The sequence below is a fragment of the Podarcis liolepis genome (genome assembly GCF_965112155.1).
Source record: "Podarcis liolepis genome assembly, chromosome: 4".
NCBI lineage: Eukaryota > Metazoa > Chordata > Lepidosauria > Squamata > Lacertidae > Podarcis > Podarcis liolepis.
Window position 1 is genome coordinate 99,011,487 of NC_139558.1, and position 26,274 is coordinate 99,037,760.

General features: G+C 48.7%; 1 protein-coding gene and 1 long non-coding RNA gene across 4 annotated transcripts in view; both read left to right on the forward strand.

Moving 5' to 3' along the window:
- The window catches only part of LOC310705462, a 295,970-nt gene extending 271,495 nt beyond the window's left edge, over positions 1 to 24,475 (forward strand). The window contains exon 2 of the long non-coding RNA XR_014525308.1: positions 22,811 to 24,475. This is a non-coding gene — a long non-coding RNA (uncharacterized lncRNA). The remainder of the gene's footprint in view (positions 1 to 22,810) is intronic.
- ARHGEF17 (Rho guanine nucleotide exchange factor 17) overlaps positions 1 to 24,475 on the forward strand; it is a 198,674-nt gene extending 174,199 nt beyond the window's left edge. The window contains exons 16-22 of one of the 3 annotated variants that reach the window (XR_014525147.1): positions 1,031 to 1,117; positions 2,699 to 2,766; positions 5,490 to 5,638; positions 8,259 to 8,433; positions 13,856 to 14,113; positions 14,497 to 17,888; positions 18,077 to 24,475. Coding sequence is in view for 1 of the 3 variants with exons in the window: in XM_083499151.1 (XP_083355277.1) it covers positions 1,031 to 1,117; positions 2,699 to 2,766; positions 5,490 to 5,638; positions 8,259 to 8,433; positions 13,856 to 14,113; positions 14,497 to 14,672 (913 nt within the window). In the remaining 2 variants the exon portion in view is untranslated. Of the gene's footprint in view, positions 1 to 1,030; positions 1,118 to 2,698; positions 2,767 to 5,489; positions 5,639 to 8,258; positions 8,434 to 13,855; positions 14,114 to 14,496 lie in introns of all 3 variants that reach the window. The other 2 variants (XR_014525148.1, XM_083499151.1) reach the window with 2 other exon arrangements.
- Positions 24,476 to 26,274: the final 1,799 nt, after the last annotated feature.

Here is a 26,274-nt window from a genome sequence, read left to right on the forward strand (position 1 = left end):
CTGGGAAAACCAGAGCTTTAACTAGACGGACCTTTTTAAGATGCTGTCTAGGTTTGTCATTGCTTTTCTCCCAAGAAGCAGGCGTCTTTTAATTTCGTGACTGCTGTTACCATCTGCAGTGATCATGGAGCCCAAGAAAGTAAAATCCCTCACTGCCTCCATTTCTTCCCCTTCTATTTGCCAGCAGGTGATGGGGCCAGTGGCCAGTTCTCCCTATATAACAAGCTAAAACTTGTCAGCTCTCGGCAAGCTCCCTTAGCTACTGGTTTGGCTGCTGTGATGTCATGGAATGTCGAATGGTGTTCTAACACAGAGTGGGAAGGATCTGTCATCGAATATTGAAAGTCAGTGCTGTGTCTTTGGCAAATCCATAAGATCTCTTTGGCCACAGTCCTGCAGCCAAGGGAGGCTAGATTCCAGGAATTTATATTTCAAAAGCAGAGTCTTCTTGTAGCCGATTAAGATTGACTTCCATGAACACGGTTTTAACAGTGAGTCCATAAGTGGCTGTGGAGGCCAATTCTGGATCCTCACGTCCTTCCATAGAGGGGACATTGGTTTCCAGGCGGGAGTTGATCACGGTGTGGATTTGCCAAGCGTGCCTTCCTCCTAGCACGTTTCTCCCTTGCATCTTGAGTTCGAGTGTCTTCAAAGCCCATGACACCTTTGGGAAAGGCTGTTCTCCATCTGGAGCGCTCGCAGGCAAATGTTTCCCAATTGTTGGCGTTTATACGACATTTTTAAAGATTTGCCTTGAGAGAGTCTTTAAACCTTTTTCATTGACCACCAGCATTACGCTTCCCATTTTTAAGTTTGGAATAGAGTAGTTGCTTTGGAAGACAATCATCAGGCATCCGCACAACATGACCAGCCCAACGAAGTTGATGTTGAAGAATCATCGCTTTGACACTGGTGATCTTTGCTTCTTCCAGTACACTGGCATTAGTTTGCTAGGTCAGCAAAGCACTGTTTTCCCTCCCTACAAACCATCCAGAGTCTCATTCCTGCTTCCATTCTCTTTGATTTGCAGCATCCATGTCTACCAGTCCTCGGACAACATCCGAAACAGGAAGAATAGCATGAAGATGCAACATTCAGCCTCTGTGACGTGCATTCTGTAAGTGGAGCTTCACGCAGGGTGTACTGAAATGCAGAATGTATGATATGTGAGCACAGAATCCAGCTTCTTGAGAAACCCAGCTTTCATTTTAAAGCACCTTTTTAGACCACAGGGCTGAAAAATTGTGTTTGCTTAACGGTTTGCTTAAATTGCAAAATCCAAAAGTGGCTGAATACAATTTTCAGTAGTGAGTCAATGGGGGTTTCAGGGTCCTTGCTCCACCCTCGACTAGCAAAAACCAGAACAAATTATTTTTAAAAAGCAGGAAATGAGGATGTCCGTATTTAGTCGTGTGAGCCCTCACCTTCAAGATGAAGGAGTTCAGCCCAGATGCAGGTCTTGCTAAGGTCTTGGCCTTCCTGTTCACCGTCATGTGACTTTGCTGCTGAGTTAATCGTACCAAGAAGTACATATTGTACCGTATTGGCCTGAATATAAGCCTCACTTTCCCCCCAAATTCCGACTGTGAAAAGTTAAAGCGCTGCTTAAATTTGTGACCTTACAAAAATCGGCTTTTACGATATTGCTGCTAAAACAGACATATGGTAAGACGGAACAGGTGTGAATGCCTGTGGAATTTTAAGGGAGCGACTTATATTCGGGTATTGTCTTTTTCTTTTCTTTTTCCCCTTTGAATTTTAAAGGTGAGGCTTATATTCAGGTGCGGCTTATATCTGGGCCAATACGGTATTTACTTCTGCAGAACTAAGCAGCTGCTAAAGTTAAAGTGATGGAGATGAGGAAGCATCTATCCCAGGGCAATCTCGCCCTCCTCCCTCTAGCATCAAACGGAGATGGGTGGAAAACATTTGTGATGGCATTTGCTCCCGGATCTCAGAATGACCAAGCTCTGAATCAGTTAGTTCACATGGGAAATTAATACTTTTAAGCAAAAAGGTGTGTCCCCCCCCAATATTAATCGCCATTCATGATTAAATAAGGAGTTGCTGTATCAGTATGGACATGGGTGTTCCTGAGTTTTGCTTAGCTCACAGAGGACCTTAAGGTCCATGAATAACCATAGTTTAGAGGTCCCGGGCCCTAAGGAAGTCAGACTATCCTCCACCAGGGCCAGGGCCTTCTCAGTGATGGCTCCGGCCTGGTGGAATGCCCTGTCTCATGAGACCAGGGCCCTTCAGGATTTAACCTCCTTCCGTTGAGTCTGTAAGACAGAGCTATTCCGCCTGGCCTTTAATTTGAATTCAGCCTGATCTTTTATTTCCCTTCTCTTCCCTCCCCCTCCCCTTTTATGAAGATCACCCACTCTGAGACCCCACAGCTAATTCTCCCCTGGGCTCCTCGCTGGCCCAAGTAGGACTAATTCAGCCAGCTAGCCCTGGGGATTATCTAATGCTCTATTAGATGGAATTCTGAACTTTGAATTTTATTGCTATTCATGTTTTTATACTGTATTTTATGCCGCTTTTACAATTAAGTGTTTTAAATTTGTTGTTAGCCGCCCTGAGCCCGGTTTTTCAACCGGGAAGGGCGGGATATAAATAAAAAAATATTATTATTATTATGCCACTCATTTGATTTCCAGCTTACGTTGTAAAGCCCATTGCTTTTCCCCCACAGGTATCTAGATAACCAGGTGTTTGTATCGCTGGCGAACGGAGAGCTCGTTGCCTACCAGAGAGAAGCCGGTGAGTTATTTGACCATGAAGATGCTTTCAGGAAGGCTCTCATGCTGGAAACATGGGCGGCTGCAGCAAAACACCGTATTTTTCGCTCCATAAGACGCACTTTTTCCCTCCTAAAAAGTAAGGGGAAATGTGTGTGTGTCTTACGGAGCGAATGTAGGCTGCGCGGCTATCCCAGAAGCCAGAACAGCGAGAGGGATCGCTGCGCAGCGCTCCCTCTTGTTGTTCTAGCTTCTGGCTTAATAATAATAATAATAATAATAATAATAATAATAATAATAATAATAATAATAATTTATTTATACCCCGCCCATCTGGCTGGGCTTCCCCAGCCACTCTGGGCGGTTTCCAAAAGAATATTAAAATACTATAATACATCAAACATTAAAAGCTTCCCTAAACAGGGCTGACTTCAGATGTCTTCAAAAAGTCTGGTAGTTGTTGTTCTCTTTGACATCTGGTGGGAGGGCGTTCCACAGGGAGGGCGCCACTACCGAGAAGGCCCTCTGCCTGGTTCCCTGTAACTTGGCTTCTCGCAGTGAGGGAACTGCCAGAAGGCCCTCGGTGCTGGACCTCAGTGTCCGGGTAGAACGATGGGGGTGGAGACGCTCCTTCAGCCCTTCTGTCCCTTCCCCCACCTCATGGGAAAGCCCCCAAGAGCCGCGCTCCCTTACACGAGCCGCGTGGAGCGTGTGTGCAGCTCTTGGGGGCTTTTCCCCGAGGAGGGAGAAGGGCAGCCCATGACGACTTGTGAAAGGGAGCGCTGAGCAGAGCCTGGGATGTATACTGCTTCTGCTCAGCGCTCCCTTTAAAGAATATTTTTTTCTTGCATCCCCCCTCTAAAAACTACCGTATTTTTTGCTCTATAAGACGCACCAGACCACAAGACGCACCGAGGAAAACAAGAAAAAAAATATTCTGAATCTCAGAAGCCAGAACAGCAAGAGGGATTGCTGCGCAGTGAAAGCAGCAACCCCTCTTGCTGTTCTGGCTTCTGGGATAGCTGCACAGCCTGCATTCGCTCCATAAGACGCACACACGTTCCCCTTACTTTTTAGAAGGGAAAAAGTTAGTCATATAGAGCAAAAAATACGGTAGGTGCTTCTTATGGTCAGGTCGTCTTATGGAGCGAAAAATACGGTACCTGGCCACATGGCTGCATAGGAGGAGCACTCAGTTGCTGCGACCCTCTGGGCCTTGAAAGTCACAGGTTTAGGGAGCAAGCAGTGACAAAAGGTTTAAAAACCTTTGTGCGAATGCTCGCTGGAGCTTATAGCGGTGCTTGGTGGGAGTAGCCCATCCCCAGACACACTGTTGCTGTCTCATAGCAACAGGGAGCATTCCTCAGCACCAGGAAAAATACACAAGGTGGTCACTCGCTCCCATTTCACAGAAAACGCCTGGAAGGTACATACATATTGTCAGGAAACTGACATCGGAGCAACAGGAGAAGGAGAGGCTCTCCGATTCCGCAGGAGAAGGTACCAGCACAAGGGGGAGACGCAGCTTGATAGAGGGGGAAGGAAATCAGCGTAACACCAAGGATCCAGGAGAGCAAATGGGGGAAGAGGGGAAAGGGCTCCGGGATTCTTCCTTGGAAGTCAGTGAGGAGAGCACTGGTCCTCCACTACCCACGCCCTCCCTGCGCAGGAGACTTCCACGCAATGAGAGGCGGAGACGATTGGGTGTCAAGCAGCTTTTATGCTGGCAAAGGTTTAAGAAACGCCCACAGACAGATTCTGCTAGCGACTGAGGCAGCCACGCTGAGATGGGCTGTGCAGTCAGGACGGTTTAACCAAGGCAATTAAGCCCCCTACGGGGACAATTTACGCACGAGTAACTCCAAACCACTACACATATTTTGAACCGTAGCTTTATTTCCAGGAGGGCTGCTAGAGACTTACTTTTAAAAATAAAATGAAATGAAAGCTTGGAGTCGGGGGCTCCTGTAGAAGCTTCCAAGGGCACCCTGGCGCCCATGGGCAATGGGTTGCCAAACCCTGCTTTAGAATGATCCAGTAGACCGGACTGGGTGGGATAATCACATTTTGGAACACCCCTCTATGCCACAAACTTTCAGATGGAAAACCAACGTAGCAGGTGAAGAGGCGAAATGGCATCTTTCTCCCTGGCACGCTAGTTTTCTGTTTTATGACACTCCATTCTCTTTTTTAAAAAAATAAATAATTTTTATTTGCTTTTAAAAGTGTAGAGTGACAACAATACCAAGTAAATACCCACATTAAGAGATTTCTCTGAAGCTCTAGACTTCCCACCATCCCCTGCATGTGTCCTATTGTCATCATTTTCAGCTGCATATTATTCCATCCTCCATATTTTAAGTCAATCCATATTATCCAACGTATTTGTTAAAATCCTGCTAATGTTTTCATTTGCCTACAGTGGTTTCTTAAATGAATTATAAATATTTCCCATTCTTTCTTGGAACTTTTGTCGTCTTGGTCCCCGAGCCTTCCGGTCAGTTTTGCCATTTTGGCGTAGTCCAACAGCTTAATTTGCCATTCCTCTCTGGTAGGGACTTTATCTTCTTTCCATCTCTGGGCTAACAGCATCCCTTCCATACATGAAAAGTCTTTTCTGCTCCTTTAGAATCTCGGTACCCTCCGTTCTCACCTTATTTTCCGGCATGTTTGAATTCTGTGAAGGAGAAGAGAAACCTCTGACATCTTATTTCCCCTTCTCCCTTCTCTCTCTCTATTTTCCAGGACGCTTTTGGGACTCTCGGAACTCCAAATCCCTCTCTCTGGGTTCTCCCGGCAGCCCTGTGACCAAAATGGTGGCCGTGGGTGGCAAACTTTGGTGCGGATGCCAGAACCGTGTCGTCGTCCTTAGCACATCTTCGTTGCAACAGGAGGTATGGAGGGAACAAGGAGAGTCGTTTTTAATTAGTTTTTTTCAATCCTATAAGGGAGCGACAAAAGAACGCAACATGGTGTTGCTCCAAACTGGGCTCCTCCTCCCACATTCCTAACAACAACGGGCCCCCTTACGGTGGCTGTTTGTAGCCAAAAGTCTCTGCTTCCATTGTTCCTGCACCCCTTAATTTACACCAAATTCTGGGAGAAGGGGGTTCAGAAATACTCTCCAGTGACAACGTGTCAGCTGGCTGCCCTGTCACGATTCCCACCCACCCACTTTCTTCTAACACGTCCCAACTCCTTTGTTTGTCTATCTCTGCGCTGTGACCTCAATAATAAATAATAAAAATAATTTTTTATTTGTATCCCACCCTCCCCGGCCAAAGCCGGGCTCAGAGTGGCTAACAACAAGTAAACATAGCACAGTGTACATAAAATCACACAGTCAATTAAGTAAAATACATTTTAAAATCAATTCAGAATCGAATTAATGACAACCATTGGTGTAATGTGTATGGGTTGCTCGTGCGTAAGTTGCCGCCTCTCCAGGCTTTGTTGCCTTGCTAAACCTTTCAGTCTGGGCAGCCCTTCACTTCGTGGCTGCCTCAGTCGCTAGCAGAATCCGTCAGTGGGCGTTTCTTAAATCTTTTCCAACATATAAGTTGTGTGACACCCAGTCTCCTCCTACTCTCTCTGCACGGAAGTCTTCTGCGCAGGGTGGGCGTGGGTAGCGGAGGACCCGTGCTCTCCCCGCTGGTGTCCGGTGAAGAGTCCTGGAGCCCTCTCGCCGATTCCCCCATCAGCCCCTCTATATCCCTGGTGTTGCACTGATTTGCTTCCCCATCTGCGGAGCTGCCTCTCTCCCTGCTGGGCCCTTCTCCAGCATCATATGAGAGCCTTCCCTCCGCCTCTAGCTCCGATGTCAGTTCCCTGACAATTGGGTTAGAGTTCTATGAGGTTTACAGAAGGAGAGGGTCAGACTGTGCCTTGGCCAAAGGCCTAGTGGAACAGCTCCGTCTTGCAGGCCCTCCAGAAAATGTCAAGTCCCACAGGGCCCTAGTCCCTTGTGACAGAGCATTCCACCAGATCGGGGCCACGACCGAAAAAGCCCTGGCTCTGGTTGAGGCCAGCCTAACCTCCCTATGGCTCAAGATCTCCAATATGTTTTTATTTGAAGACCGTAAAGTCCTCCGTAGCACATACCAGGAGAGGCGGTCCCGTAGGTACGAGGGTCCTAGGCCGTATAGGGCTTTAAAGGTTAAAACCAGCACCTTGAACCTGATCCTGTACTCCACTAGGAGCCAGTGCAGCTGGTATAGCACCGGGTGAATGTGATCCCGCAGCGAGGACCCCGTAAGGAGTCTCGCTGCAGCATTCTGAACCTGCTGGAGTTTCTGGGTCAGTCTCAAGGGCAGCCCCACATAGAGTGAGTTACAGTAAAACACGAGGTGACTGTCATGTGGATCACAGTGGCTAGGTCAGGGCAAGAGAGGTAAGGAGCCAACTGCTTAGCTTGGCGGAGATGAAAAAATGCCACCTTTGTTATAGCCTGTAATCTGCGCCTCCATGGAAAGGGAGGTGTCAGAGATTACACCCAAACTCTTAATGGACGGTGCTGGCACTAATTGTGCCCCCGCAAGAGATGGGAGTTGGCCCTCCAATCCCATATCGTCTTTGAAGGATTTCACTTCAGCCGGCTCCCGTGTAACCATCCAGCCACAGCTTCCAAACATTTGATCAGTGTGTCTGGGGCTGAGTCAGGATGGCCATCCATCAACAGATAGAGTTGGGTGTCATCAGCCTACTGATGGCAGCCCAGCCCAAAACTCCGGACAAGCTGGGCGAGGGGGCGCATAAAGATGCTGAAAAGCATTGGGGAGAGTATCGCACCCTGTGGCACTCCACACACCAAGTGGTGCGACAACAGTTCCCCCCCAAGCGCCACCCTCTGTCCCCGACCAGAGAGAAACGAGCGCAGCCATTGAAGGGGTGTGCCCTGGATCCCCACGTTGGCGAGGTGGTGGTCCAGAAGTTCGTGATCGACCATGTCGAAGGCTGCTGACAGGTCTAAAAGAATCAGCAGCCCTGACCTGCCTCGATCCAGCTGCCTGTGGAGATCATCTGTTAGGGTGACCAGAGCCGTCTCGGTCCCATGACCAGAGCGGAAGCTGGACTGGAATGGATCCAGAGCCGATGTTTCAGCCAGAAATCCACCATGTTGTTCAGTACCGCCTCACAGCCCCGCTGTAAATCAAACTGTCTCCCTCTTCTCCTGCAGCGTCGGGAGAAATGAGTGTGTGTGATTCCCACCAGTCCTTCTCCTCAGTCTCGTCCTGTTGAGTCCAATCCCTGACACTGGGTTGCCCCAGCTGCCCTTTGGGCGGCTTCCCACAGAATAGAAAAAACACAGTGAAACAGCAAACATGGACCACTTTGAGATAAGCAGTGGTTCAAGGGGGACCCCATTCCCTGGACCACAACTCCCCGCTAGCTGCCACCATCTGAGGTCAGGTTTCTGCACTGGGGGGAAACCCTGGGAAAGGTGGTCCCCCGTTCAGAGCGTCAGGGATTCCCTCTGTTCCACACGGCTTCAGCCTGACCTCTTCTCTTCTCCAGCACTCCTTTCACGTCGGGCAGGACAGCAACCGCAGCCTCACCTGTATGGTGAGCTCCTCAGCCGGGGTCTGGGTCACCCTTCAGGGCAGCGCCCAGGTGAGGCTCTACCACCCTTCCAGCTACGACCAGCTGGCCGAAGTGGACGTCACGCCTCCGGTCCACAAGATGTTGGCAGGTGAGAGACCCAGCGCTTTGGAAAGTCCTGGTGTCACGATCTCAGGCAGGCAAGCACACTCCGATCAGAATGAATGAGTCTCTGGCAGTTTTAGGGCATGTTTGTTTACAATTTACATCCGTGCCTGCCGCTCTCTGCTACGAGTTGGTCGCTCTGAGCCTCTGTCCCTTTCACAGCATGAAGGGCGCCAAAGTCCAGTCCTTCCTCTCTTGTACTTCTGTTGCATTTTAACCCTTTCAGGTCTTCTGGTTCAGGGATAAGGTGGGTAGACGTCGTCGTGTCCCCCCCCCCCCCCGGTTATCAAATGAAGATCCCTCCAAACGCTACCACCCTCCTGGTTGCATAGCAACACTCTCAATGTCATCTATCTCCTCCCCTCCCTCTGCCTGCAAGCTTTCTGAGTTCTGCTCTATCTGAGAACTCTCGATGAAGGAGGGTCAAACTAACCCACTCCTGCTTTGTCTGCATTTCCTCGTCTCCAGAGTCAGACTCTGGCTCCCTATGGAATGGCATTCCTTCATCTCCAGAGTCAGCCTCTTCCCAGGCATTCGATTCGGCCTTGTCTCGACACCTGAGAATGACTCAGAGGCGCCCAGTTTTGTAAGACTCTGGTGAGATGGATGTCACTCACAGGCAGAGGTCGACTAAGGGTGACATTTTCATGGTCGGGGGGAAATCCTGCTAGGTCCCCACCCCCACCCCCTCTACTAATCGTGGTTTTGCCTTCCCCCTCTAGCACCAGGCGTGGAAATATAAGAAACTGTCCTATATTGAATAAGACCATTGGTCCTTTTGGCTCAGCCTTTCCCAAAGTGGTCTCCCCGCAGATGCTTCAGACTACAACTCCTGGCGGGAGTTATAGTTTCCAAAACATCTGGAGGGCACCAGCTTGGGGACGCCTGGTCTGTTTTGACTGGCAGTGGCTGGGCAGGGTTTCAAGATAGCTTCAAGGTAGATGTTGTACCTTTCAGCTACAGATTTTTGGCTCTTAAGGTGCGGTAAGTGTCTAAAACAGGGTTCCCCAAACTTGGGTCTTCAGCTGCTTTTTTGGACTGCAACTCCCATCATCCCTAGCTACCAGGACCAGTAGTCAGGGATGATGGAAATTGTAGTCCCCAAACGGCTGGAGACCCAGGTTTGGGAAACACTGGTCTATAATAAACTCGGGGGGGGGGGAGTTATAGGAGCCAAAAACTGAACTGGGTTGAAGTCAAAATGCCGTACATTCGTGAAAATATCTCCTGGGTAGCAAACAAAATGTAGCAGCTGAGAGCTAAGTAGAGCATTGGGCTTAGAGCAATCAGACCTGGGTTCCAATTCCCACATAGCCATGGAAGCGTGTGACCTTAAGGCAGTCACTGTCTCCCATCCTGATCTACCTCGCAGGGATATTGTGGGAAGGGAAACCCCTTCTGCGGTCATTTTGAGCTCCTTGCATCTCTGAGGATACTAAAGTGGTAGTCAGCCAATCTCTGGTTGAGATTTCGGGCGGGGGGGGGGAGCATAAAGGATGAGAAGAAAACCATCCAGCAAAACAAAAAAAGGGGATAATTTGATTTTATAACATGGCACGGCCAGCATGTTTTGCCTTGTCGCATTCTGCAGGAGGGAAAGGTGAGATGACCGCAGGAACTATATTAAGAGCGCTGCATTAAAAACCTTACATAAGGTTATTGCATTAACATTCTTAATTTAGTCCTCGGTGTCATCTTTGCCTGGAGAAGATGACTCACCGAAACATGATGGGCACGGAACCTCGTAAAACAACATTCCTGTACTCCTGGCATCATTTTGAATTTTTGCCTCCTATAGTTCTTTGGGCTTCTCTCTTCATCTTGGCTGTACAAGGCACCGTATTTTTTGTTCTATAAGACTCACTTTTCCCCTCCTAAAAAGTAAGGGGAAATGTGTGTGCGTCTTATGGAACGAATGCAGGCTGCGCAGCTGTCACAGAAGCCAGAACAGCAAGAGGGATTGCTGCTTTCACTGCGCAGCGATCCCTCTTGCTGTTCTGGCTTCTGAGATTCAGAATATTTTTTTTCTTGTTTTCCTCCTCCAAAAACTAGGTGCGTCTTGTGGTCTGGTGCGTCTTATAGAGCAAAAAATACGGGTAAGTCATCCGGGCAAACCTTTCAGCCTCCACGCACCCCCCAACATAACGCACAACACCCCAACATAGACACCTGCAATATGAGAACACTTACACTAACCAGCAGGGAATTCTAAGGAATCTTTCCCCCTCCCCATTGAATTCTGTTGCCCCTCTCCTGCTTTCTCTTGGGGCATAAGAACTACCAGATGAATTGGGGATGGGGGAGTTTTTTTGACAGGGGGGTTGTTTTGCAATGACCCAAACCTTTGAGCCTCCTTCATGCGTCATTGTCACATATTTCTTCAAGATCGTGTTGGTCAGAGGTTTGGGTCGGCGCCTTGAGTCAATAATAATAATAATAATAATAATAATAATAGTTTTATTCTTTATACCTCGCCCATCTGGGTGGGTTTCCCCAGCCACTCTGGGTGGCTCCCAACAGAATATTAAAAATACAATAAAACATCAAACATTAAAAACTTACCTAAACAGGGTTGCCTTCTGATGTCTTCTAAAAGTCAGGTGTTTATTTCCTTGACATCTGATGGGAGGGCGTTCCACAGGGCTGGCGCCACCACCGAGAAGGCCCTCTGCCTGGTTCCCTGTGACTTCGCTTCTCACAGGGAGGGAACCGCCAGAGGGAACCCTTGGAGCTGGACCTCAGTGTCCGGGCTGAACAATGTGGGTAGAGATGCTATATATTGGCCGAGGCCGTTTAGGGCTTTTAACGTCAGCACAAACACTTTGACCTGTGCTCAGAAACATACTGGGAGCCAATGCAGATCTCTCAGGACCGGTGTTATGTGGTCCCAGCGGTCACTCCCAGTCACCAGTCTAGCTGCTGCATTCTGGATTAGTTGTAGTTTCCGGATCACCTTCGAAGGTAGCCCCACGTAGAGCACATTGCAGTAGTCCAAGCAGGAGATAACCAGAGCATGCACCACTCTGGCGAGACAGTCTGTGGGCAGGGAGGGTCTCATCCTGTGTACCAGATGGAGCTGGGAGACAGCTGCCCTGGACACAGAATTGACCTGCGCCTCCATGGATAGCTGTGAGTCCAAAATGGCTCCCAGGCTGCCCACCTGGTCCTTCAGGGGCACAGTTACCCCATGCAGGACCAGGGATTCCTCCACACCCACCCGCCTCCTGTCCCCCAAAAACAGTACTTCTGTCCTGTCAGGATTCAACCTCATATTGCAGGTGTGTATGGGGTGTGTATGGAGGTGTTGTGTGTATGTTGGGGTGTGCGTGGAGGCCAAAAGGTTTGCCTGGATGACTTAATAGCCAAGATAAAGACAGGGGAGAGGGCCCTTGAGATCGAATCCTGCTTTCTGGTTTCCCACTGCCATCTGGCTGGCCGCTGTGAAAACAAGATGCTGGGTTACGTGGACTGTTGGCCTGATCCAGTAGGCTCTTCTTCCTTGCCTATGCTCTACAGCCCTTTTCCCCAACTCCTTTTGCCGTTGTATGGTGTCAGGGACAGGCTGGAGGATGAGGAACCCCCCTAGGGAAAGCCTCAAAGGAGAAAGGCTCAGAGCCCAGGGAGTGGTGGTGGACACAGAGGACAAGTCAGAGTGGGAAGGAGAGGAGGAATGGATGGCAACAGGCTTAGGTGAGCAAGAAGAGCCAGTGAAGAAAGAAGTTCAGACGCAGCTGATGAAATTCAGAGGCTGCAGAAGCATCCCAGGGGCTTGCCATTCCTACTGCAATAAGTTCCCATCCCCTCTTGTATCCGAGGCCACCGAGAGCTGTGTGTGTAGCAGAACAAAGAGCGCAGGTTTCCAGCAGCAGCAGCGTAGTTTAATGATGAGTTTTGGATATAATGGAGGTCTGAAAATATTTGGATTGTTATAAAAGATGCAGGAGGAGATGATTAGTAATAGGACCCACGAAGGGGAAGAGGGAAGTCCAGGAGATTCCTTGGAATCTTGCTTTTATGTCATGTGTTGTATGTTTGTGATTGTAAAAAAAGTTATTTGAAAAACCATATATATATACACACACACAGTGGACGCTTGGGTTGCGAACGTGATCCGTGTGGGAGGCACATTCGCAACCTGCAGCGTACACAACCCGCAGCGCTGTGTCTGTGCATGCCCGGGTTGTGATTCGGCGCTTCTGCGCATGCTCGACTGCCGAAACCCGGAAGTAACCCGTTCCGGTACTTCCAGGTTTCGGCACATCCATAACCTGAAAAAACGCAACCTGAAGCGTCTGTAACCCGAGGCATGACTCTGTGTGTGTGTGTGTGTGCAGATGTGCAGATAGGCAGATAGATAGATAGATAGATAGATAGATAGATAGATAGAGATAGATAGCACAGGTTCCCACCACCAGAAGTGAAGTTTAAGGCTGCTTGGAGAACATCTGGCTGGGGAGGAGACATGGGGAAATAGGAGGCAATGATCATCAGTCCTAGCAACTGTTTCATAGGGGCCAGTCCTGCAAAGGAGGTATTCCTGCCCTTGCAGGCTGTTAACTTTTCTGCTTGATCTTGCATCTTGAGTGCCCAGCCTGTATCTGAACCAACCTTGACACACGGTGAAAAATGTCACGTCAGGTGGGTGGGAATGGGGGAGAACTGCTTTACTAACACAGGAAGCCAAGGACCGCCTCAATCTCAGAAACAGAATCATCTCTTGAGTTGGTCTAAGGCGGCCTTTCCTAACCTGTGTGCTCTGCGGATGTTGCTACCATAGCTGTCAACCGTCCCTTATTTGGCGGGAAAGTCCCTTATCCCAGCACTGTGTCCCGCTGTCGTCCCTTATTGATGATGTCCCTTAAATTTCCCGGGTTTCAAAGGAAGCAGCTCCTCTCCCTCCCTCCTTGCCGGCCAGGGAGGAGGGAGGCTCCAATCTGTTGCTTGGCTGCGTTGCTCACCCAATAAGGAGTCTAAGAACGACTGGGGGGTGGAGCTTGCATGCCTTGTGCCGATCAAATTGGCCGCGTTGCCTGGGGACTTGCCTTTGCTCAGCACTTCCCAGCAGAGAGGTGACGGTGGTTTTCCTTGCTGCATCCCCTTTGCCGGGTTGCTGCGCTGTGGGAACCACCGCTTGAGGCTTCGTTTGGCTGCTGGCTGGGTTTTCTGCCTTTGGCTCGGAGGGGCTCAGAAATTGAACATACCTGTGTTTGTAAAATCCCTTATTTTGGCTGCTGGTCCCTTATTCTTGAGGCTGCTGGTCCCTTATTTTCAAATCTGTAACTTGACAGCTATGGTTGCTACCCAGTGGGCGGTGCTGGCAGGGTGGGCTGGTGGGAGTTGTAGTCCAAACCAGGTTGGGGAAAGAACCATCTAAGGACTTGCATAAACCACTTGCCTTGGATTTGCAGGCTCAGATGCCATCATCCGCCAGCACAAGGCGGCCTGCTTGAGGATCACCGCCATCCTGGCCTGCAAAGACCTGCTGTGGATCGGCACCAGCGCTGGAGTGGTCCTGACTCTGCCCATGATGTCCAACGCCGCCTCCTTGAAGACCCCGCCATCCCCAGTGGGCCTCTCCCAGGGACACACAGGCCACGTCCGGTTCCTCACGTCCATCGAGCTGCCGGAAGGTTTCGACATCCTCTTTCCCCTGCCCAGGGATCCAGGTGGGTTCGAGTAAGACGAGGCAGAAGGGGCAGCCTGGGGTGAGATAACCATCGGGTTTTCCATTTGAGCAGGAAAGCTGTCCGTCAGGGATTCTCCAGCTGCGACGTCTGCATTGCAGGGGGCTGCACTAGATAATCATGCTCCGGTGGCAGGGCGGCAGCAGCAGGAGGCCCCATTAGCTAAAGTGGTGCTTCAGGTTAAGAACAGTTTCAGGTTAAGAACGGACCTCCGGAACGAATTAAGTTCTTAACCCGAGGTACCACTGTACATCTATGCATACATGCTTACAAATCTACATAGGGTGCATACTTTGTCCTGGTTGCAGAATTTGGGTTATGCAGGTGCAGAAAGAAATATGACTCACTCTCCTCCCCGCTTCTAGGTACAGAAAAGTCCAACGACTTGGAGAAACGGGACTCCACGAGGCACCGGCCCCCCAAGTCCAAGATGCTCATCATTAGCGGCGGCGACGGGTACGAGGACTTCCGGCTCACCAGCAGCAGCGAGACCGTGGGGAGGGATGATAGCACAAACCACCTGCTCCTCTGGAGGGTCTGACGAGCGAGATGAGGAACAGGGCGGACCCCTCCGGAGGGAGAGAAGGAGGGAGAGAGAGATTGCGTCCCGTCCTCGCCGTCCCCACACGGACGCGTCCCCGTGTCTCATCTCCCACCCTGAATGTCTTGTGCACAGGGTCGCCTTTCTGGATCCGCCGCGCGGAGTTAGCGGCGCGCCTCGGGACGGGCCGCGTGCGGAACCTCCAGAACGCAAATCCATGTTGCACGACTCGCGCTTGCTGCTGTGTCTTGAGTGTGTGGGAGGGGTTGCGCTCAGCGAGAGATTAGGTGCAGCCGCCCCGATGCGCCAAACCCCCTTCAAATGGGACTAAGAGAGAGAGAAACCATTTAGGAATTCAGCCCTGCTTGGGAAAGGATTTTCTGCTCTGTGTGTGTTCTGCTTGGTTAGAAGCGCCCAGCTCAGCCGAGGAGTTGTTGAATGTCACCGCGTCTCCCGTTTTCATCCGCTGAGGCCCCCGAGTCCAGATGGCTAGGGCAACTTTCCCCCGTTCTCACAGAACACGATCATTTTCCGCCCTCTTTTTGGTTTCTCCTCGTCTTCCTCCATCAGATACGGACGCAGAGCTTCTCCACTCAATGCCACCCTTTCATTCATGCAAGAACTGCTCACCAGAACCAGACACTCCGCACCATCGTTTCGCCAACTTCTGCGAGGCATCACCACCGCCAGCGTCCAGATAACTTGGGGGTGGGGTGGGGGGTGTCTGTTCATGCATAAATTACCTTTATTTATTGCCGGCTAGGAGGAGGAGCTGCTCCAGAAAGGAGGGGAACAGGGAGGCGGACTGATGATGTTTCTGAGGAATTTCCAAAGAGATTGGGATGGTGGGATGGAGAGCAGTTTTGGTCACTTGTCACGGTCAGAGACACCCCTGGGTCTGGGCTCAGTTGTGATAACCGCAGGGTTGTTCCTGCACATCAGTGTTCGAAGACGTGTCGGGTTGCAGTGTTGATGATGGTCGCTACCCAAGATGGCGGCTGGAGTTTGTGTCTGCTGAGAAGGAAGGGAAGAGAGATTGGGCATGGAGAAAGCCCGTTCTTAATGGGGGGTGAGGGGCACCAGAGACAAAAGACAAGAATCTTGACAGGATAATTGTGCAATATTGAGCAGCATTCCCCACCAACCCCGCACAGGGCCGCACCACAGAGGCCTCATCCGTTACCAGGGCTACCGTACTCCATGTTGTCAGGGGATGGGTGGGCAGGAGTTTGCATCACCCTGGTCTTCTACCTTGTACAGTATTTATGATTTATTTGTTGTGGTTGTTTTTTTGTTTTTGTTTTTTAAAAAGAAAACCTAGCTACCGTTTGTGGAGGGAGTCAGCGAGTTGAACTGTTAGTGGCGCTTAATTTAATCAAGCTCGTAATCTTCCGTTGTGAGAGGGGTAAATTTGCCTCAGAGACCGAAAGGTCTCCACAGGCAGATTGAAGGCCGTCCTTAAAACCTTGAACAAAGTTAGATCCCCGCTAGCATCATTGTGAACATGGTTGAGGGCTGGGGAGAAAGCGGGCTGCATTTCACTAGCTGACCATGGGACGTATTCTGGGGACACATCAGTTGCCGGGTTTCCTGCAAAGATTCCTGAAGGAGGTGAACCGTTGCGTGATCCTGCAAGGAACCTCTCGGCTGCCCAGTCCTCTGCGTATTTACTCAGAGGTACGTCCCGCTGACTTTCAGTGGTGCTTACTCCCAGGTAAGTGTGTGTGAGATTGCAGCCTTCATGCTCTGAGGCGAGAGTTCTTACTCGGGATCCCATTAAACCCGCCTTTGCCAAACTTCGCTTGATTGGTCTGGTGCGAGTTGGAAGTCTGAAACATCCAGGGGTTGTCGGGTTGACCAGAGGCACATGTTGCGTTCACAGTTGCGTTGTCGATTTAAAATGAATTGGGAGGCCGCTGGCATTGAATAGGCCATGAATAGGCCATGCATTATGGAAGCCACACCACCTCCCTGTGAGCATTGCCAAAGGTGGGGAAAGGGTTTTGAGGTGGCAAGATGTCAAACCAGCGTCTCCTCCTCTGAAGTGAAGGTGAAGCATCTCATGTCTCCACTCAGTACCCCCAATTTCCCCTAAGACAGGAATACAGCTGATACCTCGAGCCAAGAATAAGGTCTCCTTATAAACACATACGTAGTGTTTCTTATGCACCGAGATTGGATGCCAATGAAGACATTAAAGAAAAGAATTGTTTTCAGCTGGATGCTATCCTATCAGAGACGCCTAAGGAGGATAAAATTATCCTCCTGGGTGATTTTAATGCAGGCATAAGCAAACTCAGCTCTCCAGGTGTTTTGGGACTACAATTCCCATCATCCCTGACCACTGGTCCTGTTAGCTAGGAATCATGGGAGTTGTGGTCCCAAACATCTGGAGGGTCGAGTTTGCCTCTGCCTGTTTTAATGCAAGAGTTGGGCGAGATGTCAATCTGTGGCCTGAAACTATTGGGAAAGAAGGAATTGGCAACAGCAACCACAACGGAATATAACTTTTGACTATCTGTGCAGCGCACAACCTTGTTATTGCCAACACAAACTTTCGACAAATTTAAAACATTATGGAGGCACCCTTGGCCGAACCACTGGCACCTCTTAGACTATGTGGTTGTCTGAGCTGAAGATCGCCGAGATGTGTGAACAGAGCCATAATGAGTGTCTATGACTTCTGGACACATCACCGATTAATATGCTCCACGATGGCTATCAAGATTGTACCTCAATGCAGACTTCAGGAAGGGAAACTAAGGTGCAAAATGAACACTCAAGCCCTTCAAGATCCTATTAAGCGGCATTGCTTCCAAAGGACCGTCTGCTTTCAGAGTTCCCTGATAACATTGAGGAACACTAAAAAACATCCATTATTGCAGCCTGTGAACAACCTATTAAATACCAAACTAAGAAACCCCAGCACTGGTTTGATGACAAAGACAGTGAGATTGAACACATTCTTGACAAGAAAAGGAAGGCCTTTCAGATCTGGCAAAGAGATAGAAACTGCGCCACTGAGGGGAAAAACCTATGCCAATGCGAAGGCTGAGGTTCAAAGAACCACAGAACTAAAGAACACCTGGTGGGTTAAAAAAGCTCAAGAGATCCAGCACTTAGCTGATGCTCACGATGCACAGAGTTTCTTTAAAGCCATAAAGACCATCTATGGGCCAATAAATAATGGCATATGCCCCCTATGCTCAACAGATGGTAAGGTAAAGGGACCCCTGACCATTAGGTCCAGTCGAGACAGACTCTGGGGTTGCGGCGCTCATCTCGCTTTATTGGCCGAGGGAGCCGGTGTACAGCTTCCGGGTCATGTGGCCAGAATGACTAAGCCGCTTCTGGCGAACCAGAGCAGCGCACAGACGGTACCACACTTCAAAAAAATAAAGAAGCTATTGCACTGCACTGGAAAGAATATTACCAGCATCTCCTTAACTGCAACTCCCCTGTAGCTGCTGAGGTCCCCTCACAAATTCCGCAAAAACAAATTAAGAGATGACCTTGCAGTATCTCCAAAATGGGAGAGTGGTGTACGGCTATTAACCAAATGAAAAACAACAAAGCCAGCAGACCTGATGGGATACCTGCTGAAGTCTTCAAAGTGGGTGGAATTGAACTTCCACAACAACTTCACAAGCTCATCGAAAAAATCTGGGAGAGAGAGGAGCTCCCAACAGACTTTAGGGATGTCAGAATTATCAGTCCTACCCTTCCTGAATCCCAAAATAGTTTTAGACCTTCCAGGGGGACGGTAGAAATGATTTTCAGTGTTTGGCAGCATCAAGAAAAATGCAGAGAGCAAAACCAACCCCTGTATATGGCGTTTATTGACCTGACTAAGGCCTTCAACACTGTAAATTGTAGTCCCCTGCGGACTGTACTTCTGAAAATTAGCTGCCCAGATAAATTTGTAAACATCATTCTGCTCCTTCGTGATAATATGACAGCAACAATCGCAGATAACAATGGCTCTCAAAATGAACCATTCACAGTGGGATCAGGTGTTAAACAGGGTTCTGTTATCACCCCAACTCAATTTATTATTTTCATTGCCATGACCCCACACTTTGTCAAAGCAATACTCCCCACTGGAGTAGAAATCATATATTGTACAGATGGGAAGCTCTTTAATCTGAGTAGGCTGAAAGCAAAGAGTAAGGTTACTGTAATTTCCATCATATTTTTTCAGTATGCTGATGACAGCGTAGTGTATGCACATTCAGAGGTTGACCTCCAAACCATCCTAAATATCTTCACAGAAGCTTATGAAAAGCTTGGTCTGTTGCTCAACATCCAAAAAACCAAAGTGCTGCACCAGCAAACACAAAACAACATTTCTTCTGCGCCAGAAATCCAACTCAGTGGTGTAACTTAGGGAAATGTTAATCACTTCTCCTACCTGGGCAGTTATCTTTCCACAAGGGCCAACATTGATGCTGGGATCCAGCACCGCCTGAGCTCTGCGAGTGCAGCTTTCTCCTGATGGAAGTGCAGAGTGTTTGAGGACCGGGACATTCGCAGGGTAACCAAAATGCTTCTTTACAAAGCAATTGTACTACCAAACTTACTATATGCCTGTGAAACATGGACCACTTATAAACGCTATCTCCAACTCCTCGAAAGATTCCATCAACTGTGTCTCCAAAAAATTTTACACATCACTTGGGAAGACAGGCGATCTAATAACAGTGTACTGGAAGAAGCAAAGATCACCAGTGTCGAAGCAATGATTCTTCAACATCAACTTCATTGGACTGGTCATGTGCGGATGCCTGATGATAGTCTTCCAAAGCAACTACTCTATTCCGAACTTAAAAATGGAAAGTGTAATACTGGTGGTCAACAAAAGAGGTTTAAAGACTGTCTCAAGGCAAATCTTTAAAAATGTAGTATATACACCAACAATTGGGGAACACTGGTCTGCGAGTGCTCCAGTTGGAGAACAGCCTTTACCAAAGGTGTCATGGGCTTTGAAGACACTCGAACTCAGGACGCAAGGGAGAAATGTGCAAGGAGGAAGACACATTTGGTAAATCCACACTGTGATCAACTCCCGCCCGGAAACCAATGTCCCCACTGTGGAAGGACATGTGGATCCAGAATTGGCCTCCACAGTCACTTACGGACTCACTGTTAAGATCGCGTTCATGGAAGACAATCTTACTCAGGTGCGAGCGATTGCCAAAGAAGAAGAAAATATTTGTTTAGATTGAAGAGTTTTAGATTAGGTCTTAGAGATAGAAAATTTCACCCAGTCCTCATATCTGATGAATTAGGTACAAAAATTAAAATTCCTCCACCTTACCCCTCCACTTTATAAAAAGACCAAAGGCAACTTACATCATAACACTGAGTTTCATAATCCACATTTCAGACCAGAACTCAGATTTTGAAGCCAAATGGTAAAGGTTTGACACTCAGCTTTGCAATAATAATAATAATAATAATAATAATAATAATAATAATAATAATAATATAATATGTACCCCGCCCATCTGGCTTGGTTTCCCCAGCTACTCTGGGCAGCTTCCAACAAAATATAAAAACAGTAAGTCATACATCAAGCATTAAAAACTTCCCTATCCAGGGCTGCCTCCAAGAGTCTTCTAAAAGTCAGATAGTTGCTTATTTCCTTGACATGTGATGGGAGGGCGTTCCACAGGGATGGCGCCACCACCGAGAAGGCCCTCTGCCTGGTTCACTTCTCATGGCTCAATTCCCCCTAGGAGGTTTTGGAATCCATAGGCTGGACTGGCGCACTTAGAAAATTGAGTTTTTGATTCAGAGCCACTCAGCCTGGATTTTATGTGTATTTCTTTCGGTGCTGTTTGTCTCCATTGGATCACGTGATGAGCGCCGAGACCTCTTACAGAAATGAGTCATGAGGAGCAAGCTTTAATCTGCATACCCTGGCAGAATGCAATACACAATGCACATAATCTGATGTCTTCTTATTCAGAAGCTGTTTCCATGAAATAGGGAAAACGCTCTTTTAAACCTGCATCTATTCTCAGTACTTTAATTTTGCAATCCCCATTTCCATACCTTTCTTTGAAACCGGGAGGGATGGGAACTCTGTTTTTGGAACAGGGATTCTGTTCAGGATATACAGGTCACGGAGGGGCCTGACCCTGAACAGTTGTTTGCATTCCAGAAATAGAATTTAGGAGGTCACAGACTGAGTGTGTTCATGATGACCTTGCCATCGACAAAATGGAACACAGAGATATAAAATCCTTCCTTAAATAGGTATGTGTCTGTGAAAATTAAGCAGTCCCGATTCAGTCTTGCCACTTGCCTGAGCTCGCTAGTTTGCCTCAGACAGCCATTCCGTCTTCAGCTTTGGGGTCAACAAACTGACCAGCCTTACAGGGTTGTTGTAATGATTACAAGAAGATGGGGTATGTGGAACGCTTGAAATACTCCATGGGCTAGGGTCAAGTCATACTGTGTGAGTGCAATGGAGGAAGGGGAGATTTTGCCTGTTGCTCAGTCTTCGCGTTAGAATCTTAAGCATTTTGCGCTTGGAGACTCTGCAGATTGCCCAGGTGGTATGCAAAATGAACGTGGGAGCTTTGCAAATCCCCCAGGCAATGTTCAAAACATCTCTGATCCGTTTGTTCACATTCTCCATCTTCTGCTGATCCAAATAGACTGTGCAAAATGCAAAGTCCCGGTTAGCGTTACGAACGTTCCCTGTGTGTCCACACGAGTCCCCTGGGTTTGTGCTTGTTCACAAGCCAACTCGCGTTCACCCCAGCAGGTGCACGACTGTGTGGGTTTTAGGGGTCCCCCCTAACCTGTCTTACTGAGGCCAGGCTGAGAATCTCCCATGTGTGGAAGGCAGCGCAGGCGTAGGCAAGGTGATGCTCTGCAGATGTTGTTGGACTACAACTCCAAGCAGCAAGGCCAAAGTTGACGGATGGCAGGAATTGTAGTCTGGCAACCTCCTATGGGCTAGCTGTGGTACAGGATCACAGATTTGTTGTTGTTTAGTTGTGTCCGACTCTTCGTGACCCCCTGGACCAGAGCACGCCAGGCCCTCCTGTCTTCCACTGCCTCTCGCAGTTTGGTCAAACTCATGCTGGTAGCTTCGAGAACACTGTCAACCATCACATCCTCTGTCGTCCCCTTCTCCTTGTGCCCTCCATCTTTCCCAACATCAGGGTCTTTTCCAGGGAGTCTTCTCTTCTCATGCGGTGGCCAAAGTCTTGGAGCCTCAGCTTCAGGATCTGTCCTTCCAGTGAGCACTCAGGGCTGATTTCCTTCAGAATGGAGAGGTTTGATCTTCTTGCAGTCCATGGGGCTCTCAAAAGTCTCCTCCAGCACCATAATTCAAAAGCATCCATTCTTCGGCGATCAGCCTTCTTTACCACAGACAAAAGTAGACATCTGTTATTAGCTCCTGTGGATGTTCTCGGTTACCGTAGGCATGCAACCTCTTGGCTGCTGCAAAACTAAGGACTTTTGTGTTTGACTAGTGACTGCCATGTAAACCCGTCACAAAGGACTGGAAGGAAGAACCTCATAACTGATGGGTGGGACCTAACTTTAAAAGGATCGGACAAATTCATGGAGCAGAGGGCTTTCAATGGCTTCTGGCCACAGTGGCCATGCTCTGCTGCCACAGTGGGAGGCATCAATGCTTCTGTTGCTGGAAACCACAGGAGGGGAGAGTTGCTCTTGTGTTCGAATCCTGATCGCATGTTTCCCACAGGCATCACGTTGGTCCCTGTGGTCTGATCCAGCCTCCTCTTCTTCGGCTTTTAACTTGCGGCTTGATCGTGTGTGCATGCTTACACCAAAGCTGCCTCACCCCATTCAACGGGGCTAGGTAAGTCGGCTCTCTGACATCTGGGAAACCCTGCTATAGACCCCTGGTCATTATGGGATGGATGATTCAGCATCAGAAACAAACGATAAGCAAGTCCCGTCTCCCCCCCCCCCCCCCAAATCATAGCGGTCAACATTTCCCTTTTTTTAAGGGAAATTCCATTATTCCGAATAGGATTCCTCGCAAGAAAAGGGAAAAGTTGACAGCTATGCCCCAAATACCCAAAGTTAGTTTGGCAGCACTTCTATGCAAGAATCAGTTATGACACTCACCCACCCTGACACAAACCAAGTTTACTTCCTGCATTCTCAAAAGAGCCGTAATGCTCACGGATCTCCCTTCGTCTTGTTTTGAGATTTGAACACTCAAAGGGGTGGAATTGTTTATAGCCCTATGGTAGGCTTCTTCAACATGGCCCCTTACCCGGGTCATAACTGCCAGCAGCTGACATTTGCAAGACATCTAGAGGGCAGTGTGGTGGGGAAGGCTTCTCTGTGGCTTGGAAGGGAAGACATTCCCTATCTTCTCCAAAAGGAATGTGCATTCCTGGACCTCTGGCATCGATAAGTTTTGAGGGGTGTTCCTGATGCACTGTTTTGTTGACGAACATCACGAAACCTGCGTCAGACGTAACCTGTTATGTGTATCCAAAATGGCACTGGAAATGTATTTTGGGGGCTAAGGATACACAATAGAGAAGCTTTGCTTACGGCATTAATACACGCATGCTCCGTTTATCCCGCTCTCGCCTCTGGTCAAATAGGTTGTGCAGGTTTCTGAAGCACCGCAGCACAAACCTGCCAGGCCTGTTTGACCAAGGGCGAGTGTACATTGCCATGAATGGCGCTTCCTCTTCCTAACTCCTTTCGTTCTTTGTGCCTAAAAGGCATATAAATATTGATTAATTGGTTCCTGTTACGGGAAGCAGCTGTTCTGAATTCGGATTCTAGTCCTCAGTGATGTGTGTGGCCTGGTGCGTGTACGCAACCTTGCTGCAAAGAACTTATGCGCAAAGGTTTTTTTGCTTTCCCAATGGCTAGCTTCGCCACAAAGGAAGATATATTTTGTGCAGGTCTTGGGTATAGGAGCCTGATTTCCAAAGATGCTTCACTCTTCCTGGGAAGCACACAATCCGCCATGAAAAGCCCTCCCTGCTCCTTAATCCTGTGTGTTGAGAATATGCTGTGGTTGCTCAGTGGCGTGCGCTCTGCACATGTTCAGTGGCATTTCCCCCTCCGAAACGATTCACATATCCCAGGACTTGGTTGTGACATCGTATAGATTTCCTGGGCTGAGGCTTGACACGAAATGAAGCCCAGGCCGGGTACCGAAAAGTGAACATTTGGATATTTGTGGAATGTGGCTCCCACATCATCACCAAATATAGCGGCTGATGTAATGGGGGAAGCATTTCTGAAAACCTCCACGGTCTGCCTTTGCAGTGTTGCGCTTGTGGTTGTTGTTGTTGTGGTTGCATGGAAAACACCTTAAACAGAATGACTTTGGAGCGGAAAAGGCTGGTGCTAGCAAGTCTCTCTTTCCAGTGACAACCGCTCCTCCCCATCTCAAAGTTTAACTCTCTTACTGACCTCCTTGGCTGCCGAAGACTTACTGTAAATATTGGTATATATCACCTCCTCTGTACATAACGCCCTCGAGTCTTGATTGTCGATACGGATTTAATGGCATATTTTTATATACTTGTTTAAGTTTTCACCGGCGCGAGCGAGGGTGCCGACACACAGTCTTTTAAGTTATGATGACAACTCTTAAGCGTTGAATTGAAAGACGAGGACAAAACAGGGAAGAGCAAAGAAACAGAACAAGATTCCTTGCCCAAAACGTTACCAATTCCAGTGAGATGTTAACAATTATTAGTCCTGGGGTTTTATTTTATTTTTTCCTTTTTCGTCACTGTGGGTTCCTAGTCATTAAAGGTCACTGGTGTCAGAACCCAGCCTTGGCGTGTGGACTCTTCTTTTGCAGGCTTCGGCCGGATTGGGGGACGGGGCAGTGAGCTTTCCTATTGAACAGAGTTGGCAAAAGAGCTCTCTGTTTTCTTTTACCTTATTTCGCTTTCACAAGTGTTGCACCTTCCTGTGAACCTCCTGGTGGTCCAGACACTGAGGATGCTTGCTGGCATAATTTTAATTATTATTTATACCTCGCCCATCTGGCCGGATTTCCCCAGCCACTCTGGGCGGCTCCCAGCAGAATATTAAAAACACGATGAAACATCAAACATTAAAAGCTTTCCTAAACAGGGCTGCCTTCAGATGTCTTCTAAATGTCAGATAGTTGTTTATTTCCTTAACATCTGACGGGAGGGCGTTCCACAGGGCAGGCGCCACCACCGAGAAGGCCCTCTGCCTGGTTCCCTGTAACCTCACTTCTCGCAGTGAGGGAACCGCCAGAAGACCCTCTGCACTGGACCTCAGTGTCTGGGCTGGATGATGGGGGTGGAGATGCTCCTTCAGGTCTACTGGGCCTTTGAGGCCGTTTAGGGCTTTCAAGGTCAGCACCAACACTTTGAATTGTGCTCAGAAACATACTGGAAGCCAATGTAGGTCTTTTGCAATGTGGCTGGAAGTGCAGGATTCTGTCCACGCAGGATAAGAATGTGAATTGGGGGGGGGGGAGAACATCAGGTATAAGGTGCCTCCAGTCTCACCCCTCTAACCCAGTTCCCTTAAAAAAAAAAAATCATTGCCCCCTTGATTCCAAAAAACTCACCCCAGTGCCCTGTACCCTACCACAGAAAAAGCATCTTTCAAAAGAGCAGTTTGCACGACCCACCTAGGAAGAGAATAACAATGAAACTCCGAACAGTACATTCATCCCACATTTATTCCAAATCCAATTTAAACTATTTAATTCAGCAAAATGGAACAGCTTGATCCGGAGATGGCAGCTTTTCAAAGTTTCTCATTTACAAAGTCTTCCTCCTTTGTACCTCTCTCACACTTCCTCCTTAGCTCCGCCCCACCCTACACCCCCAGTAATCCTAGGGTACAACCAACTTGGGGAGCTCTAGCAAGAGCAACACACTTTTTAAAACCAACAAACGTTTTGAAATTTGGAAAGTGGCAAGGAATCAAACGATGAACAGGAAGATGTCTAAAAGCTCTGCAAACAGATCAGGACGAGTGTGGAAGTTGTCGCATAACCTCCCCGTAAACAAACCAGAGCATATGCTCAGCAGAGATCAGGTATAATCTGACCTCCACTTTGTGAGGGTATATCAAGATGTAAGGTAAAGGGACCCCTGACCATTAGGTCCAGTCGTGGCCGACTCTAGGGTTGCGGCGCTCATCTCACTTTATTGCCTGAGGGAGCCGGCGTACAGCTTCCGGGTCATGTGGCCAGCATGACTTAAGCCGCTTCTGGCGCACGAGCAGCGCACGGAAACATCGTTTTAAGTTCCCACCAGAGCGGTACCTATTTATCTACTTGCACTCTGACGTGCTTTCAAACTGCTAGGTGGACAGGAGCAGGGACTGAGCAACGGGAGCTCACCCCGTCGTGGGGATTCGAACCGCCGACCTTCTGATCGGCAAGTCCTAGGCTCTGTGGTTTAACCCAAAGCACCACCTGCGTCCCATATCAGGATGAGGGCCCAGTAAATCGGGCAGAGGGCGCTGAGTGTTCTCGAAGCCAACCATTTCTAAGTAGTCTGTACACAGTTTCTGATCCATGATAAAGGGAATTCTACGAAGGTGTGTTCAGATGGGCTGGGCTGGGCCACAGTTATGTGGC